This window comes from Leptodactylus fuscus, chromosome 1 (assembly GCF_031893055.1).
Source record: "Leptodactylus fuscus isolate aLepFus1 chromosome 1, aLepFus1.hap2, whole genome shotgun sequence".
Classification (NCBI taxonomy): Eukaryota; Metazoa; Chordata; class Amphibia; order Anura; family Leptodactylidae; genus Leptodactylus; species Leptodactylus fuscus.
This window is the reverse complement of record NC_134265.1, coordinates 86,070,520-86,090,914: the sequence shown is the minus strand read 5'-3', so window position 1 is coordinate 86,090,914 and position 20,395 is coordinate 86,070,520. Positions and strand designations below refer to the sequence as shown.

The window sequence follows — 20,395 nt, the reverse complement described above, 5'->3', positions numbered from 1 at the left end:
TTTCTCCTGTTATATACTACTGTACCATCTATGAAACTGTATCACTGAAATTTCCCCATTGTGGGACTATTAAAGGAATATCTTATCTTATCTTAATATCTTATTAACAATATGTATAGCTGTCGGGCTCCGGCCATTTCCAGCCCCATACCACTCTAGTTGCTGTCACACCCCATGTAACCGCGATTATTAGGCTGCCCATTACCAGACCTCCACTATTAGAAAAAGCAGTGGCGGTCCAGTAGGGCCCACTAAAGTCACAGAGCCCACCAGGGAAAATCAGAAGTTCCCCAGTGGGTTAGTCCAACTCTCCTTTACATTTGGGACAGATCTTCTAGTATTGAACAATGCTGAACTATTTAATCCTTCCCCTGCTATACATTTATAGCATAGACAAATCTTAAATGCTCCCCATACCATAAATGTACAGCAATGACCCAAGTAGAAGAATCATGTACATGACAACACCTGCAGAAACTTACATCCTGCAGCAAAGGCCATGGTCAGAGATGCCACGGAGTAGCATCTATTGAACATATATGTCCTAGATCCAGATACACACTGTAAATGCATATATCCTAATCAGCCTGTGGGATTGACAAATGAGGACACAAACCATTTATGAATTTTATTACAAAATGCCCCATTTCAGATCCAGAAACTGTTGTGTGAAAAATATTTACATGTACGCTTTACTGACATAACTTATGCACATTCACTGTGCATTTCAGCAACCTCAAAAACTACAAAATAATGGACTGAACCATTCAATGTGTTAAGACAAAAACTTGTAGTTCGTGTAAAATGAATTACAAAAATTTGTTTCATCAGAAAAAAAAGGGATAGATAAACTGTTTCAAGTCAACAATTTTCCGTACTATAATACTGCCAATATGTCACACAGAGGCCAGCACAACATTTCTGTAACAGTAATGTAATGGTAGAAAAAACTTGGCACTCACCCTCTGCGTTAAAAGTCCAAACTTTATTGTAGAAGTCCAAATAAAAATATATACGGGAGGAGGCACGCTCAACGAGAGAGAGCGACAGCTGTTTCGTGCTGTTCGGCACTTTATCAAGCACGAAACAGCTGTCGCTCTCTCTCGTTGAGCATGCCTCCTCCCGTATTTATTTTTATTTGGACTTCTACAATAATGTTTGGACTTTTAATGCAATGGGTGAGTGCCAAGTTTTTTCAACCATTACATTATTTGGACTTTTCTTTTCTACTTAGAGCACCACCCCCATACAGCGTTTTTTCATCACCCCTATCCAGGCTACTGTTTGTTTGAGTAGTGCCACCTTACTTCATGTATATGATTTCTGTAACAGTGCAGATCCATTTCATAGAAAAAGGAACTTATATTTAATACATTTCAAAAATGGTTTTGGCAGATTACAAAGAGAAAAGCATTCGAGATGAATGCAGCTGAAAACCTGTAAAATAAAATGAGAAGATCTCCATACATTCAGTTCAGATAATAGCGATCAATATTCCAGTCAAGTGGTGCCTTCATAGAAGTCTGCTGGAACCAAAGCACATTGAGGCAGGGTGCTAAAGCTCCATCTCTTCCTCTTCTCTGTTCCACAAGGTTTCTATATCACAGTCTAGATTAGAAGAACATGGCTTGTCCGCACTTGATGGATTTACTTCCTGAAGGAGATGTGTTGCAGACGTGCTCTGGATTTCCTCTGTCACTTCTTTATCATCCTCATAATTGATGGCAACGCTCTGAAGTTTATTCACAAGGAACTCTGGTTGGGGTTTCCAAAGAACAAGCTCCATAGATGGACGATTTCTAGAAATGCAAATATGGGGAAAAAAAACCTGTCAGGAAGTTGTATGCGATGGTGGAGGATTTATGAAAACGGACAGTCTTGATAACCCATGAGGTAGAGGAGGGGGGGCCTCATTTAGGACAAGGCGCACCCTTTGCTAGGCCATGTGCCTGGAAAGAAATCCAGCTCATAGTTGGCGTAGATTTCCAGCATCAGTTATATTTCAGATTTCTGGGATAAACAATGAGAAACCTGATGCTGCTGATGGCCTCGCCCACTGAACACATTAGCCAAGCCCCCATTTCAGGAAGGAGTCAATGGCAGTGCAAAAAAAAAAAAAAAAAAAGTAAAAGCCTCTAATTTTTTTTGTTAAAAATATTTACAACTTTCTATGCCTTGTAAATCATAAGACTAGTCAAAAAGCATAATAAACCTGCACCCATGAATCTAATCTAAGCTGGTCAGTCACACCACACTATAAATGTTCCTTTTTGATATTAAGAGCCCCCCTCCTACAAGCTCCCCTATATGAAATACCATACTGTGTAATAAACTTATCTTTCACCCCTTCCAGACATTGGAAATATGGTGTAAGCTCTGGAGCAGAGCTGCCACCATACAAGGCAGGGATCGGCCCCCACAACAGATCTCGGGTCACAATCTGTTCTTATGGCAGCCACGAGCCTTTTGAAGGCTTCCAATCTGGTACAGTAAGATTTCATTAGGAGGCTAATAGAAATGCTTGTGGCTGAAGAAATACACTACAATATTAAAGTAGTTCAGTGTATTGTGCCAGGAATCGAACTACTAGATGCTTAGTCCCCAGGAAAAAAAAAATAAAAAAAAATACCAGCACTCCAGAATCGTGTAGGCAAAAAAAGATCTTGAATATTTATTCAGTTTGTGATGTTTTGGTCCATTTACAATACAATTACTATCAGTAGGTCCATACTAGCGTCAGTCTCTCTGTCGTTTGGGAACGATGTAGAGCAGAACAGCTACTACAGCGGTTACACACGGAGCCTCCATACAGGACTTTTTTTCTCCACCAATTTTCAGCAGTCTATTCCACAAAGTCTCCTATTTGGGCGTGTTCCCCAGGGAATCTGAGGGAACTGATGTTCATGCTGACAGACTAACTTAGGCTAGGGCCCCACAGGCCGGAAACGCCGCAATTTGCCTGCGCCGGAAACAAATCCCATGCCCACTCTGTGGAGGGGGGTTGGTTGGGGGGGAAATGGCAGCGTGGACACACTGCGATTTCCAAAACCGTTGCATTCACACCGTAGTTCCCACAGCAATTTAGTGCGCCAATTCTGGCCCGTGGGGCCTTAGCCTTAAAGTGGTGCCATTGAAAAATTCAACTATTCCCACCAAAAAAAAAATAAAAAAATTAAAATGGGGAAAAAAAACCAGAACATTAACAAAGGGTTAAAACGCTCTTTTGTAACGAAGTGTCATTCATGATGATGTAGCATCAGATGACTATGGCTATATTTCTGATAACTGAGCACTTACATAGAATCCACAATTTTTTTGGTAAGAGATTCATCCAATCCCTTTTTGAAGCCTTCCACAAGTATATCAGACAGGACAAGGGTGGGTAAATGACCATCTTTGGAGTTGTTCTCTTCCTCTTCTTCATCATCCTCCACAACAAGCCTGGAAAGCAATGTTTTCATGTAAGTCTTTATATGCTAATCTTTAGACTCTAATAAAATAGGCAATTTTAATTTTTCAGCTCTCTTGGCGGCCAAATTTAAGTTGTGATAAGCTCACCGCAAACATGAGCAGGGAAAACAATGGACCAGATCATACATCATCATACATCTTCAGACTTTGAAATCCTGTATGATTATAAATGAACTGAGCTACAGTATAATATTATATAGAAGTCCGTGCTCTACAGAACATAACCATGAGGGATTCATCAACTGAGCACTCGGCGGTCACCTTAACCTTCCTATAAACAAGCACCTGGAGCTCCTAACCGCTCTGAGAAATAATAACCTATCAGGCCATTGGGGGCGAACCAAAAACACACAGTATGTTTTGCCATTATATGATTTATCTATTACACTTTGCCATTTGCCAATTCCATTAACCACTTGTCTTTGTGTATTAATACATTATATAGGGATGTTCAAGCAAACTTATGCTGCGAATTGCATTTCTATGAAGAATGTTGCTTTTCACAAGTACCTTAGGGTCCATTCACACAGAGGAAAATGATGAGGAAATTGGTGTGGAATTTCAGCGCAGAAAAAAAAAGCCTCCCATTGACTTCTGATAGCAGAAAAAGGAACCCTTTGAAGTTAATGGGAGGCTTTTTTTTCAGCACTGAAATTCCACACCAAATTCCTCACCATTTTCCTCTGGGTGAATGGACACTTATGTACTTTCAGGAACTGCTCATCATACCCATCTTGAATGCTTTTCTAAATAAAATATCTGCAGAAATACCTCTATAAAGTAACTAAACTTTCAGACAACTTTTAATTGTCTGGCTGCATGTGTGTCCTTAATACATTTTGTGATATACTTTATTAACAAGTCCAAGCTCCTTTTTGAGAAGTCACTTTACAATTATCTCGGGCATCATCAAACCTAGAAGAGCACTAAAATTCAGTCGAGATTGTCAATTTGTAAGAAACTGCTCCCAATCCCAACTTTGTTGTCAAAATATATATATTTACTCGAGTATAAGCTTACTCGAGTATTGTGCTGAAAAATCCCCTCATGGCTTATACTTAAGACAAGCAAAAAAAAAATATATATATATATTTATTTTATTTTTTTTGGGAGGGGGGGGGGTGTCTAAGACCATCTGCAATAGTAATGTATAGAATCTACATATAAAAGTAGTAAATGACTGTGAAACACATTATACACAATAGGTGTCCCTGTGTCTGAAAGTGCTCGGTCTACTGAATATAGGGTATCTCCAGTGCTCCTGTTCTGTCGGGAAGGGGTTAATAGGAGCACTGCAGATACCCTATATACAGCCAGACTGAATTCCAAGTGGGGGAAGAAAAAACAGTCCTCAAGCTCAGCGAAGGGGCAGCCAGACAACCAAACCACCCCCTCCCCTTCCCCAGCATCTTCTGCACCTAAAAACTCCGACCATTTTAATTTTTGAAATTTTCCAGTAGATGCTGCATATAGAAGTTTTCCCAGTTTTTTGTGGTACAATTGGGGGGGGGGGGTCGACTTGTACTCGAATATATAATTTATATATATATATATATATATATATAAATTCTGTTTAAACAGACTTCCACCTGCCTCAGATTCTCTGCCTTATTTCACCTCTCAATAGATAAATAAGGGCAATAATAAAGTACAGGATTTCACAGAAAAGAGCCATTGTTCATTCGTACAGTATACTACAAAATAAATTAATGCCACAAGTATGTAAAAAAAAAACTGAAGTTGTTCTATGGTCTTGTACTGTCAGGAAAAGGAAGGGTTTTTTTTTCCCCCTCACCTCACAAATTTAAAAGGACATTGGCCCATATCTTATTTTATTTGCATCCTTATTTTTTGCCAATTTAATTAATTATACCTGCTACATTTTACCTGCTTTCAATATCTCTAATTCTTCTCAGCGCAGCATCAGACTGAGATTCGACAGCTACTTCTTCCATGTCCTCCGTAAGAATAGGGTGCATCATGGCAGATGAATGGTTAGCCACTGTCGGAATTATAGCGCCCTCCTTACCCAGTGAATGGCTAGAAGCCCAGAATGGCTGTCCTGAAGCTCCAGCAAAAATACCTGGAGTTTGAGATTCTTGAAATACTGGTGGTATGGGAGATGCTGAAATTCTCCTTTTCTTTGAGGGGCCGCTTAGAGAGAAAAGAAGAAATTGTTTTAACATTTGTGTATTTATTTGAGGTTTCAAGAGAAATACAAAAAGTAAAACAAGCAAAGTTAGACCATGAATACAGAAAGTCTAATCATAGCAAGGCTGGTGTACAGTGAAAATACATACTGCATACAATTGTGCACAAGGATACAGCAGTTGTTGGCCTGAGAGCTCCGAAACAAATAAGCAAAAAATATAAGGGAAGGAAAGAAAAGGAGGAATATTGGGATACAGTGGGGAGATAGACAGGGACAGGGTGTGGATGGGTTCACAGGTTAAAGTCAGCGACATAGACACATCCATATGGGAGGGAAGTCAAATCACAAACTGAGAAAAATTGTAATGCTAGGCATTGCTGCCAGCGCCTGGCGATCAAGTCTGAGGCTGTCAAGGATTGCATATATTGTAGATGAAGAATTTCTTGAAACTATTCGCTGTCAGTGGGAATTCCGGTGGTTTTCCACAGTCAGTTCTAGCACCACCAACATGTGACGGATTAGAATGTGGGAAATCTTTTTAACATGACCAGGTAAGATAAATAGCAGAAAGGTCTTGGGGTTATTGCAGAGAAGACATCAGTAACCTTAGGTATGACTTCCACTACCCTTGCCCAAAATGGGAAGAGGGGCAGACACTACCACGATACGTGTGCCATGATGCCCAGCTCCCGACCACACCGCCAACACAAATCAGAGGCAAGGAGGAAAACCGCATGCAAGGTCACTGGTACCTTGTACTACCTATCTTGTAATAGATTTCCTGAGCTTTGCAGGATTGTGACAGACCGTGGGGTTTTTTTTGCGTCAGTAAAGTATCACGCTCCCTCTCTCAGCTCCTGGTAAAAATCGGCAAAGAAGTAGGATTGGGCTGAATTAAAGACTGGTAAAGAGTGGAAATAGGTCAGGGCGGGCACCATCAAACACACACTAATGCTAAAATACAGAGAGGTCAGTGTAGACAATTTCCCTTTAGTGGAATTTTAAAAATTTTGCAGTTGTAAATATTTCCATTGGGATTTGTAAGTTCTAGTCTGTTCTGGGACTTGGGAATCATATGATTTTTAGCCCTTTTGGTACAACGATTTGATGAAACAGAAAGGTTGAGGAGGAGACATTGCGGCCCAGGAAGGGGAGACACCAAGGCTGAGGGGAATGCAGGGTTGTGTGAAATGAGGGTTAAGGGGAACTCACTAAAGGTGCTAATGTAGAGGGGGTAATAGAGAGAGGAGAGGAGCACTTGTGAAGCTATGTAGGGAACATCAGGGAGAGGTATACTTCATGGGACCTTGCATAATAAAAAGATTAGGGGAACATGTATCATGTCGCCCTCCTTGTGTCTCCGTAGGGAGTCCTCATTATGTCTTCAATCCAAGATCCTGTCCAGAATTAGGGCCTTAAAGTAGGATAATCAATCAGGGACAGTGATTCCTCCCCAACAAGTGATTATCTGGCATTGTATGGATGTTTAGCGGACAAGATGAATCAAGTGAAAATTAAAAGAAAAAGTTGATCTCAGCCAACATTGTGTCTATATCCATTTACTCAGTCTGTCTGACAGTGATCTTATTGTTGTCTAGTGTGTATGGGAACCTCCTGACTCCTCTGACAAATGATGCCATGGGTGTGATCTTTTAGTTTTCACGGGAGATAACCAACCACTAAAGATGTCTGGAAGATGTGTACACCACTCTCACCAAATCTAGCATGTGTATAGGAAGTTTGTTAGAAATAGCAGTCAGCAGAGGTTGCAATACCTTCTTTTAATGACAGTAAATGATTACAAATATTAACCTGTTTTCTGCTATTGGTGAGAAACAAGCTAATAGAGGCTGTAATGGATTAAAGTCATTTAACACAATTTTAATGCAGCTCTGCCCCTTGCTCAGACACTTATGGTCCAGACCAGGGACAGAGCTCCTGCACATCCATATTAAATAACTAATCTATTATAGCATCTGTTAACCTGTTCCCCACCAAAGTCAGAGAACTGATTAACAGTTGTAATCAATAACCCATTGCCGATATCTACCCAGGGCTAATGCCCCAGATCAGAGCCCTCTCTGAGTGCAGGTATTTAGTACATTTGTGGCCCTGCAGATTCCCCTTCTGGCCCCCTTCAAATAGAGCCCCCAGCTCTTTACTTGCTATATTACTGTTCGCCAGTAGAGTGCCTGTGTGTTGACCGTCTGGGAGCAGTCCGGTGTCTATAACAGCATGTGACAAGATCAATTGAGGCAATAGGGGCAATGAGGCAACACGATAGCTGAGTGGTTAGCACTGCAGCCAACGCTGGAGTCCTGGGTTCAAATCCTGCCAAGGACAATATCTGCAAGAAGTTTGCATGTTGTCCCTGTGTTTGCGTAAATTTACTCCCATACTCCAAAGACATACTGATAGGGGAAATGTAGATTGTGAGCCCTATATGGCTCCTATATGGGGTTCACAATCTACAGTACATTTAAAAAAAGAGAAGATCAACGAGGCAATGGAAGCAGTACTTAGTTATTAGATCCGGTGTTGCTTCTGCACCTGCAATCTAAGAGTCTTTTCTTCGTTTTCTATGAGTCTTCAGGACTGACAACTCACCACTAAGGATAATGATTGGTTAAAGTTGTCATGTGTGGCAAAATGACATCGATCCATTAGTGCAGTAAACAAAGACTGAGGAAAAGCAGAACAGCACTGGAGCGGCAAGGGATCCAAACGGCAAGTAATGCTTTTATTTACCACATTTACTCCATTTCCCAGGTTTAGGTTGATCCTAGACAACTCCTTTGAGTACTGATGTGATCAAAATCTGCATTATATTTTTTCCTATTCTCTGCGCACACTTTGCTTTTGAAAGTGCTATGTGAGATGTGAGTGCTACTTACTCATTGTCTTCCTCTTGGAGCCTGTGCTTTCTCGATCGTCCAGACAGACTACAACAAAAGAAAAAAGGCAAACGTAAGTATACCATTTACTCTGTATGGTCTAAACATTTTTTGTTGTAAAGTAGATGTCAATGGACGCTGGTCCCAGCTTCTGATGAATACATTGAACTGGACTCTGGTCTCAGGCTACCTGACAACAAACTGGCACACCGTAGTATAGCCATTGGAGTCCATCAGGTGCCATCTGTCTGTTGAATGGATCCAGCACTTTTCTTATTTTAATAGTTCCATGCCTATATCAGAACAAAAAGGAAATACTAGTCCAGATGTGAACACAGACTTAGCATCTGTTAATAGATGCTGCTCCATTGATTCCAGCACAGTTGGATTTATTTCTCTAGCTCCTGCTGTTCCTGAACAATCACTGCACTTCGTTTTGGGGCCTGATTTAAGCTCTGTAATGTCAGGGAGGGGGTGTCAGATTGATTCAGAGCTCCAATAAAAAGCAGCCAGTGCTCAGAATCACACTCGGCTAGTTCACACGTATAAAAAGCCTAGCTTATTTTGGCACTGAAAATTCAGTGTTGCTTTTTTTTATGCTGTTTTTTTTGCATTGGACGCTGTTTTTGACGCTTTTTTTGACGCCGTTTCAGTTACTGATTTTTTGAAGCTTTTTTTTTAACCAGCCCATTTTTTAACTAGCCAGCCCACTGGGCATGGCCAAAACCCACCCCTTTTTGCCTCTAGGCGCCATTTTAGCTCACAACTCGGACAGAGCAGAGCTGACAGCTTTCTTTCAGAGCTGAATGCTTTTTAATATCAAAAAATTTTTTAAAAAATGGCATGGAATCTGATGTTCTTTTTCACAAAATGGCTGCAGGAAGAAGCCAACACCCAGGACCACTCCTCTGGGATGTGACTTCATAAAATGTGACATAAAAAAAAGCCTCGCTGTTTCAGTCACTTTTTTGCCAAAACAGCAGCAAAAAAAGCGACCAAAATCAGCAAGGCTTTTTTTTCAGCGCCCCATAGACTCCCATTGATTTCTTCAGGCTGAAAACGCCTGAAGAAAGGTCATGTTGCTTCTTTTTCTGCTAGCAAAAAAAGCTAGCAATAAAAAAAGCTAGCAGAAAAAAAAAAGCTAGCTGTTCACATAGGGCTCCATTGTAAAGGGGCTGATTTTGAAGCGAAATCGGCTGTCAAAATCAGCCTCCATGTCCCAGTGTGAACTAGATGCTCCTGCCTGACACCACCCTCCTAAACAGTACAGAGACTAAACAGCACATCAGGCACCAAAACTAACAGCACCTATTTGTTGGGGCTAGAGAACAAAATTACAACTGTGCCAGAATCAGTAGATAGGGGACTATTAAATGGGGGTAGTAGTAGATAGGGGACTATTAAATGGGGGTAGTGAAAGGTCCTCTTTAAATCCATTGTATACAAAGAAGTTCAAGCTGGGAACAACAGCCCATGTTCGATTTAACAGTCCAAATACACACATTGCCTGCATTTCGTTTGGGGGTTTCCATCCCCAAAGCTGCTTAATAAATGCAGAGAGAAAAGTCCTGCAAACCCGACAGACCTCATTATAGTCTACGGGGTTTGTGGGTTTCCACTTTTTTAGCAGGTTAGGTTTCCATTCTTTGGGACCCCAAGCGGTCCTGAAGAACGGAAACCAAGGTGCAAGTGTGAGTCAACTGAACTGAACTCAGTATGTGAAAAGATCCTTAGGGTCACTTCACATGTGAACCGTCCGCGCAGGTTTTGACACAGAGAGAGACGCGGCGTGCCGTGTCTCTCTCTGGTCAAAACCCGCCTGCCCGACCATCGCGGTCGCGGCTTTCCCCTCCTATGTCGGCTCAAATGAATGAGCCGACACAGGAGGGTGCTGCCGCTAGGTGGAAGCCGCATGTCGCATCTTTTCTCTGCTAGCAGCAGCCCGCCGCTAGCGGAAAAAAGAAGCCTGGCGGTCTGCATAGACCACCATTGTAAAGGGGCGGATTTTGAAGCGAAATCCGCTGTCAAAATCCGCCCCTTTGCCCACGTGTGAACTAGCCCTTAGGCTAAGGACCCACGGGAGGATACGCAGTGCTAAAGCGCTGCGGGAAAAACCACGGCGGGAACACATCACAGTTCTTCCTGCAGCGCTTTGAACAAAAAGTTCACAGAGTTTTCCTCTATGGACTTTCTGTTACCATTATATCTACAGGGAAGCCGCCAACATTTCCGTAGATATAATTGGCATGCTGCGATTTCCAAAACCGTGACGATTTTGGAAATCGCTGCATGTCCACACTGCGGTTTTAAACACAAAGTGGCCATGGGATTCACATGAATCCCATCCACTTTGCAGTTATTGTATAATTTTTCCCGCAGCGCAAATCGCTGCGTTTCCAGGCCGTGGGGCCCCGGCCTCACAGCCATTTTTCCCATGACAGAGTTGACAAAACTATGTACAAAAGTATGAAAAAATATCCTAAAGCTGAAGACATGCTACTTACCCGGTGCAAGTTATTTGAGACAAAACAGGGATCCCTGCTGGACTCTGGCTCTGTGCTGCATGTCCTAGAAACAAGCTGCCGTTTTCTCCAGCATGATTGGAATTGGCATAAACCTGGCTGTGCATATAATAGGATCCATCACCATTTAATCCAATACCCATGGGGGGGCTATTCATCTGGCTGAGTTCACTGACAGAAGCATTTAAAATCCCAGGAGCGTTGGTTCTCTGAAGAAATGGGTGTGAAGTCTGGTGAGATTCCATCCCGAAAAATGGTACTGCACTAAATGCTCTGTCAATGACTGCCATACCAGCTTCCACCTACAAGAAGGGTGAAAAAACAACAACTATTAATCTATAAGACAACAAATAAGAACAGAAAACTTGAAGGGGTTAAGTGGTTGTTTTCTTTTAAAAAACCATGTTCACTGCATTATATAAACTTGCTTACTGTATAGCAGGTGATTCACTTAGTAGACCATAGGCAGATGCAGCTCTCTAGTCCAATTACTTAACCTCCCCTGCTGCCATTTCAGCTCTCTAAGACATCACCAACTTCGTTCTACTCCTCTGCAGGTCCACAGCGTAGAGCGGAGTTGGTCATGTGACCAAAAGCTGGAGAATCAGCAGGGGAGGCTGAAAAATGAGACTTCAAGCACTCACCATCTCTACTACCTTCCCGTATCAAAACATTTCTGCAATGAGGATCATAATATCACCAATCACATGAAAATTTTGGTTTTGAGAGGGAATTTCAGATCAAAGAGAGAACGACGCATCCATGAGTGTAAATTCATGACCCTGCTTCAGACACTAGAGTGTGGATTGAATGTGTCACAGAGTTTCATGTCTCTTTACAGAAACGTGTGAACTGATAAGGACCTGTAAGTGTTTACATTGTCTCTACCAATTACTAACAACCCCCCCCCCTCCTGGAATTCTAACCCTATGTGCCCTCTCTGTGTATAAATATGCATCCTTCAGAAATGTTTTAAATTTACTTTGATAAAGGACCCAAGAGGTTCCGAAACGTCAGTAATTTGTCATCATTATGAGTTAGCCATTAAAAAGGTATCAACTACTCAAGACTATCAAGTTTTTTTGTTTTTTTTATATTTCCATCTCTACTAAGTGAATCACTGGGACACCAGGGGACTGTCTGAATTGTGGCAATGAATGCCCAGTAAAACAAAAGAAACACCTTTAAGTAGGAACATAACGAAACCGACTACACAAAGCGACCCACCCAACAAATGGTCTTCTGACACATCAGAGACAGTGAGCCTTGAGAACAATCAGAGACCCTAAACCCCATTATAGATATTCCAGGCTCCATCACTAGAAATCCTTGACATGAAATTCTCATCCTGGAGAAGTTTCCTGTAATACAAGTTTATGAGCAGCACCAAAGTGGTTTTACGTCTACATAAAGCACAACTTCAGCAGTCTGAGCTCACCAGCACCACAATCTTCTGATATGTGGACAGTCTCTTCTCTAGACAGGATCTCGGTAGCCCAATAAATAATTATTAGCTCATTATCATCTCTGATAGTAACAGGAGCAACACAAAACTAGTAACTGTAGCAGTATGACGCTATTCAGAAACTCCATTCAACCCTGTATAGGCGCTGTCGGTTATACAGCACCTTATATACTCAGTCAGTGTATTCTTCCCTATTTGGGACCTTCATCCATAAACTGGAGCAGAGATGACACTAAGGGTTTCTCCTTCCCTGGAGGTATGTGCATTACACAGATCTGAATGTGCAGTATGCAATGCTTCATTTTACCTATGGTGGCGCTGCAGCTTGATAGGTGTTCCAGTTTAGGACTAGCATACACACACAGTCACATATTCTTTCATCTCCATGTGTTATGTGAGTCTACTCTTAAAATACTGTCTATATACCATAGTTGGGTCCAGCTGTCTCCCCCACTTTTATATGCATACTTGAATGCTGACTTTTGCAAACCCCATTCTGATCAAATAGTCACAGAAATTTCAGCAACGAATCTGTCACATGTGAATACACCCCTAGATCTACTGTATATTAAGTGTGATGGGACAATAAAGAAATGTATATTGGATATACATATATATATATCTGAGAATACTGGCATCCTATACAGAGCTGATGCAGAAACACAGGTAGGGGTATGGTCTCATGATGGAATCTGGCGCTGACTTTGAGGCAGATTCTGCCCTAAAATCAACAGCAAATTCTGACTCACATGGTTTTTAATGAATGTTTTTTATGAATGTGAATAAACCCTTACAGTCAGGGCATTGCCAAACACAGATTAACCTTGTCTTAACATGCCCACGTTCAGCGCTGTGGCTCAGAAGTTGGCACTGAAGCCTCGCAACACTGGGGTGTTAACTTGGAGCCCAGCCAAGCTCTGTGCATGGCGTCTGTATGTTCTCCACATGTTACAGGAGCCTCCCCTGGGTACTTCATTGTCCTTCAACTCACCAAAACATATTGATAGAGAATTTAGATTGTACAGCACCACAGAAGATGTTGGCGCTTTATAAATGAATAGATCACTACTAATCTGACAAGAAATCAGGAGGATGACCATGCACATGGTGGGTATCGGGGTCTGGTTTCTGAAACTGGTTCCAGCAGACTAATCACATATACTTATAACCTTCAGCTCTCCAACTGCTGTGAAACTACAACTCCCAGCATGCTCCATTCACTTCCATGGGAGTTCCAAGAACAGCAGAGCAAGTATGAATGCCCCACGCCCACCCATACCCACACGTCCCAAGCAAGAACGATGAGACCCAAAGGACACACAAACCCCCAAACCACGCACCCCCTACCATTCTTTGAAGAAAAACATTTGGTGTTGCCAAAGCAGTCATGCTAATAAAGCACATTTGTATTTGCATGCTGGGAGTTGTAGTTTTGCAACAGCTGGAGAGCCGAAGGTTCCCTACCCCTGCACTAAAGGATAGGACATGGCACCCATACCCACAGGATAACACTATAGGAGTAGGACATGGCACCCACAGGATGACACTATAGGATTAGGGCATGGCACCCATACCCACCGGATGACACTATAGGAGTAGGACATGGCACCCATACCCACAGGATGACACTATAGGATTAGGACATGGCACCCATACCCACAGGATGACACTATAGGATAGGACATGGCACCCATACCCACAGGATGACACTATAGGATAGGACATGGCACCCACAGGATGACACTATAGGAGTAGGACATGGCACCCATACCCACAGGATGACACTATAGGATAGGACATGGCACCCATACCCACAGGATGACACTACAGGATTAGGACATGGCACCCACAGGATGACACTATAGGATAGGACATGGCACCCACAGGATGACACTATAGGATTAGGGCATGGCACCCATACCCACAGGATGACACTATAGGATTAGGGCATGGCACCCATACCCACAGGATGACACTATAGGATTAGGACATGGCACCCATACCCACAGGATGACACTATAGGATTAGGACATGGCACCCATACCCACAGGATGACACTATAGGATAGGACATGGCACCCATACCCACAGGATGACACTATAGGATAGGACATGGCACCCACAGGATGACACTATAGGAGTAGGACATGGCACCCATACCCACAGGATGACACTATAGGAGTAGGGCATGGCACCCACAGGATGACACTATAGGATAGGACATGGCACCCATACCCACAGGATGACACTATAGGATTAGGATATGGCACCCATACCCACAGGATGACACTATAGGATAGGACATGGCACCCATACCCACAGGATGACACTATAGGATAGGACATGGCACCCACAGGATGACACTATAGGATTAGGACATGGCACCCATACCCACAGGATGACACTATAGGATTATGACATGGCACCCATACCCACAGGATGACACTATAGGATAGGACATAGGACATGGCACCCACAGGATGACACTATAGGAGTAGGACATGGCACCCATACCCACAGGATGACACTATAGGAGTAGGGCATGGCACCCACAGGATGACACTATAGGATAGGACATGGCACCCATACCCACAGGATGACACTATAGGATTAGGATATGGCACCCATACCCACAGGATGACACTATAGGATAGGACATGGCACCCATACCCACAGGATGACACTATAGGATTAGGACATGGCACCCACAGGATGACACTATAGGATAGGACATGGCACCCATACCCACAGGATGACACTATAGGATTAGGACATGGCACCCCTACCCTCTGCACATCACCAGGACCATATCCTCATATAGAGAGATACTCATCCTTATGGGAATGAACATGCTGCCATTGTAGTAGTGTATGGCGACTAATGACACAAGTGCAGAGCCCATCTGGTCCATGCTGGCACCTGTAGTGCTACGGACAGCTCCACAGCGATGGCTGGGGGATATCAGACCTGCACCACTACAAGTACTGTCTGTCCGCACGTCCAAACATGTAGTGAGCACTGCAGCCGACAACCACAACAAAACACAACACCGCGTGCAGCCAGGAGAACAAGCAGCTGCTGCCTGTGAGGGGCCGTCACTCACCCGTCATAGGACGCCTCCTAGTCCCCTCCGGTGAAGAGCTCTCGCGTTACTTCACGGTGACCCCTGGCAGCACGGCTGTCCTCAGCAAGTACATAGCGCTGGCCCAGTCAGCCGCAGTTATCCATTACTGGGCGGAGCTTCTACTTTTCTAGAACGCTCCGCAAGTTTCTACCATCCAACCATAGAGGCGGCGCTAGAGGCAGGAAAGAGAGGATGGAACGGCGTGACTGACAGAAGTGTCCTCACCTTCTGCGCCGCCATTTTATTGTTTATATTTCTGTAACCTAATAGGCGTGTGGTGAGAAGATGTTATAATATTAGTAAAAGATTGAGGTGCGAGGAATGTGAAGCTTCTGGGAACAAAACCTAACCTGTAATCCATTTAGTCTGCCATTTATACTGCTGGCAAATTCTTATGTGGCAGATTATGATGTAAAGACAGTGTATTACAGCCACAGACTCCTCAAACACAGGACCCTTTATGTCCATTTTGGTTCCGCCTATCCCTAATATTGTCACAATACTGCTAGGCCTTGTGTATCAGGTAGGACATGTTTCAGTAACATATTTCATTATGACGTCCTTTTCTAATCTAAATCATTTTTGAGAACTTTGTGTTTTACAGTTGTACATATGGTCAATGGCTCTCCACATGGAAAACACAACAGGTAGAACCAGCAGTAGAGAAAGTGGCACAGAGCCAACACCTTTGCATACCTCCCAACTTTTGAAGAACCGAAAGAGGGACAAAACGTGCTACGCGTGCCGCTGCAAATTTAGCCCCACCCACTTCTGTGTTGACTCCGCCCATTCTCATTAATTTTTCATGTGCCCGCACACAGTATAATCCTCCTACAGTCACCCGTAAATTATATGTCACCCCTCCATCTCTGCCCCCAGTTTCATATACACCCTTCATCTGCCCCCAGTTTCATATCCCCCCTCCATCTCTGCCCCCAGATTCATGTCTCCCCATCTCTTCCTCCAGATTCATGTCCTCTCCATCTCTGCCCCCAGATTCATGTCCCCTCCATCTCTGCCCCCAGATTCATGTTCCCCCTCCATCTCTGCCCCCAGATTCATGTCCCCACATCTCTGCCCCCAGATTCATGTCTCCCCATCTCTGCCCCCAGATTCATGTCCCCTCCATCTCTGCCCCAGATTCATGTCCCTCCCATCTCTGCCCCCAGATTCATGTCCCCCCCATCTCTGCCCCCAGATTCATGTCCTCTCCATCTCTGCCCCCAGATTCATGTCCCCCCATCTCTGCCCCCAGATACATGTCCCCCCATCTCTGCCTCCAGATTCATGTCCCCCCATCTCTGCCCCCAGATTCATGTCCCCCCCATCTCTGCCCCCAGATTCATGTCCCCTCCATCTCTGCCCCCAGATTCATGTCCCCCTATCTCTGCTCCCAGATTCATGTCCCCCCATCTCTGCCCCCAGATTCATGCCCCCCATCTCTGCCCCCAGATTCATGTCCTCTCCATCTCTGCCCCCAGATTCATGTCCCCTCCATCTCTGCCCCCAGATTCATGTCCCCTCCATCTCTGCCCCCAGATTCATGTCCCCTCCATCTCTGCCCCCAGATTCATGTCCTCACATCTCTGCCCCCAGATTCATGTCCCCTACATCTCTGCCCCAGATTCATGTCCTCACATCTCTGCCCCCAGATTCATGTCCCCACATCTCTGCCTGCTTCACGTTCCACCTCCACATTACACTTACCTTCTCCTCGTTCCCCCACTGCACTCTGCGTGCCTCTCTCTCTCTCTCTCACTGGCGCACAATTGTAGACGACATCACATCGCGTCTACAAGCCAGTTGGCGGCGTTCAGCGGCGAAGCAAGGAGCTGACACAGGCATGTCAAACTCAGGGTACCCCAAGGGCCGGATGAGTAACAAGAGGTTGTTGTGAGGGCCGCACACAGCAGCTAATGGCTAGGGCCTAGGGGTCTGATCACTAATACCATGAATCGCAAAAATCCGGCATTTCTATTGCAGGCTACATAGAGTAGCCTACAATAGAAAGTATAGAATGACTGGCTGGAGCCTCACAAGGCTCCCGGCTGCCATAAAAATGCACGCAGGCCCCGAATCTTGCTCCGGGTGCCTGCGAGCTCTAACCAGCAATACTGAAGGAAAATGAGAGGACAGGTAATTGATGTTAATTATACGGGCCATCTCCAGCTCTCTCCAGTTGTCATAATACCTTTCTGGTATAGGTAGATATATGTCTATTTAGCAGTGGTTGGAATCAGGGCCACTTTAACGTAAGGCCAACAGTGCACCAAGTATTATAGTAGCGGGGGGCCCCGTTGGGACAGTGGGACAGTCCTGCATATGCTGCCCCCCGTTCCAGGCTGCTTAGTTGCATTCAATAATGAAGCTCATTGCTTTACCATTCATCCCCGGACGCTGCAGGCGCAATGTGATGATGTCACTTACATGCGTCTGCAGCTCCCAGAAGACTCCTGACCCTAGACAGCAGGAAAAGAGGAGAGGTGAGTATTTGGTTTTATTATTATTATTTTTATTATTATTATTATTATTATTTTTTATTTTTTTTGTGTGTGGTAGGAGAGGACGACTGAAGGGCTATAAAGATGATCTTAGATTAATTTTAAAGATGAGAATGTTGGCGACATTGTGGTGTATTGAGGCTGTCATTGAGGTATTGTGACTGGTATAAGGCAGTACTGTATGATGACTATCCTAAGGGCTTTGAGGCAGGCATGGGAAGATGGTGCCTTATATTCATCCCAAAATCACTTCCCAAATCCACACATTTATTTCTTGCCATGCCAGTTAGTTATATGCCAGTTAGATAGGGCACATTTACTAGCAAATTTTTACAGGAGGAAATCTAGGGGGATGGATCGCTCAGACTATTCACTGCAATACTACTGTATTGCAGGGAATAGCAAAATGCTATCATTTCTATTAGACGCTGCCTCTGCCAGAACTAATGCAATGACAAGCATGGAAGCCTTCAATAGGCTTCCAGCTGTCATAGCAACCAATCGCCAATCGGCCCGTGCCGCCTGTGCAATTTAGACGTTACGGTCACATTTGACCGCAGCATCTAAAGGGTTAACAGGAGCAATTGGTCTGAAACGGTTCTGTGTTCTGGTTGTATTTTCAACAATGGCAGAACTGGGGAGAACTACAGTCTCCTATAGTGATGCGCCATTCTCGCTGTACAAGGACACAGCACCATTCTCTTTGCAAAATGTCACATGATGCACCCTTTATTGGAGGGACTATACACCCACAACTTACCCTACACCTGGCTCTTCCCCTTTGGCCTCTCAATAATGAAAAATGGTCAAAGAATCCCCATTGGTGCTTGGGATATTCTTGGGCTTGATCCCGTTGTTGTTCCCTCCTGGATGCCTATTACAGATGACTTGTCTTTACCTCCTCTGCCTCGGTACCCACCGATATCTCTCCAGTATAACAGTCTTAGTTTGACCCTGCCCCAAATGGCATGATCCAAAGAGAGGGGTGACCCTATCCTCTCTGCTGCCTGAGGCGAACCATAGAAAGACATCCCTCCAAAAATATAAAAAAGAAATAGCCACCCGGCTATCTTTAGTATTGTGATGGAGCCCCCCCTAGGACCCCCCCCCCCCCACTGGCAGATCATCAAATCCCCTTATTTGGCCCCCACGTAGTATAACACCTCCTTTATTTGGCCCACACACAACATATAACCCCTTTTTTTTTTTTTTTTTTTTACCACAACGTGATACCTGAACCCTTTTTCTTGCCCCCCCTTTTTCTGTATCCCAACCATCAGAGTGTTCAGGGGATTTTATAAAAGACGACACCACACAATAAAGAAGCCACAGACACAATGAATAAATTAAATTAATCTAAGCTTTATTACTATAATAAATCTAAAATAATTAGAAACCATCCAGTATAATTTATAGGATTTACTGCATAAAATAGTGTGAACCAGAGGAAGGCGAAAAGAACCCCCATATAAGGGGGAAAAAAATTCCTTCCTGACCCCAAGTCCTGGCGGATCGGCTACTCCCTGGTTCACTGCAGTGATGACACTGGATGGGGCCCTGTCACACTTATATATTATGTATATGTATATGCAGGGCCGGCGTCAGTGCACGGCATAGTCGGGCAAGTGCCGGGGCCCACAGAGCCTCTGGGGGCCCCCCGGCACTTGCCTGTCACAATTTCAGCTCATCGGCGTCCGTCCGCCGATGAGCTGAAATACATACGCGATGCAGGAGCTGTGAGATCAGCTCCTGCTTTAAAGCTCCGGCTTGCGTGTGTAGGCGCGATGACGTCATCACATCACGCTTACACACGCAAGCCGGTCCGGAGCTAAGCAGGAGCTGATCTCACAGCTCCTGCATCGCGTATGTGATTGGAGGGAGAGAGAGAGGAGCGTCGGGGGAACGATGGAAGGTGAGTGATAGAAGGTGAGTGTAAGTGTTTGTTTTGTATTACATATTAAGGTGGAACATAATGAAGGGGGCCCATGAAACTGGGGGGCAAATGAAGGGGAGGGGGGGAACGGCATGACACTGGGGAAGATGAAGGGGGTGGGGAGAGAACGGCATGACACTGGGGACAGAGATGGAGGGGGCCCAAAGAAACTGAAGGGGCAAATGAAGGGGAGGGGGGAACAGCATGACACTGGGGCAGATGGAGGGGGGGAGAACAGCATGACACTGGGGCAGATGGAGGGGGGGAGAACAGCATGACACTGGGGCAGATGGAGGGGGTGGGGAGAGAACGGCATGGAACTGGGGACAGAGAT

The 20,395-nt window shown here is 44.3% G+C and overlaps 1 protein-coding gene across 1 annotated transcript; it reads right to left on the bottom strand.

The window, feature by feature from the left end:
- Positions 1-1,154: 1,154 nt before the first annotated feature.
- Positions 1,155-15,728, bottom strand: CCDC117 (coiled-coil domain containing 117). Its single transcript, XM_075272714.1, has 6 exons — positions 15,607-15,728; positions 11,022-11,341; positions 8,518-8,565; positions 5,359-5,625; positions 3,298-3,441; positions 1,155-1,799 (listed from the first exon to the last, which is right to left on the bottom strand). Exons 2-6 carry the CDS (start codon positions 11,327-11,329, stop codon positions 1,556-1,558), a joined length of 1,011 nt encoding a protein of 336 aa, XP_075128815.1. The 5' UTR covers positions 11,330-11,341; positions 15,607-15,728; the 3' UTR covers positions 1,155-1,555.
- Positions 15,729-20,395: the final 4,667 nt, after the last annotated feature.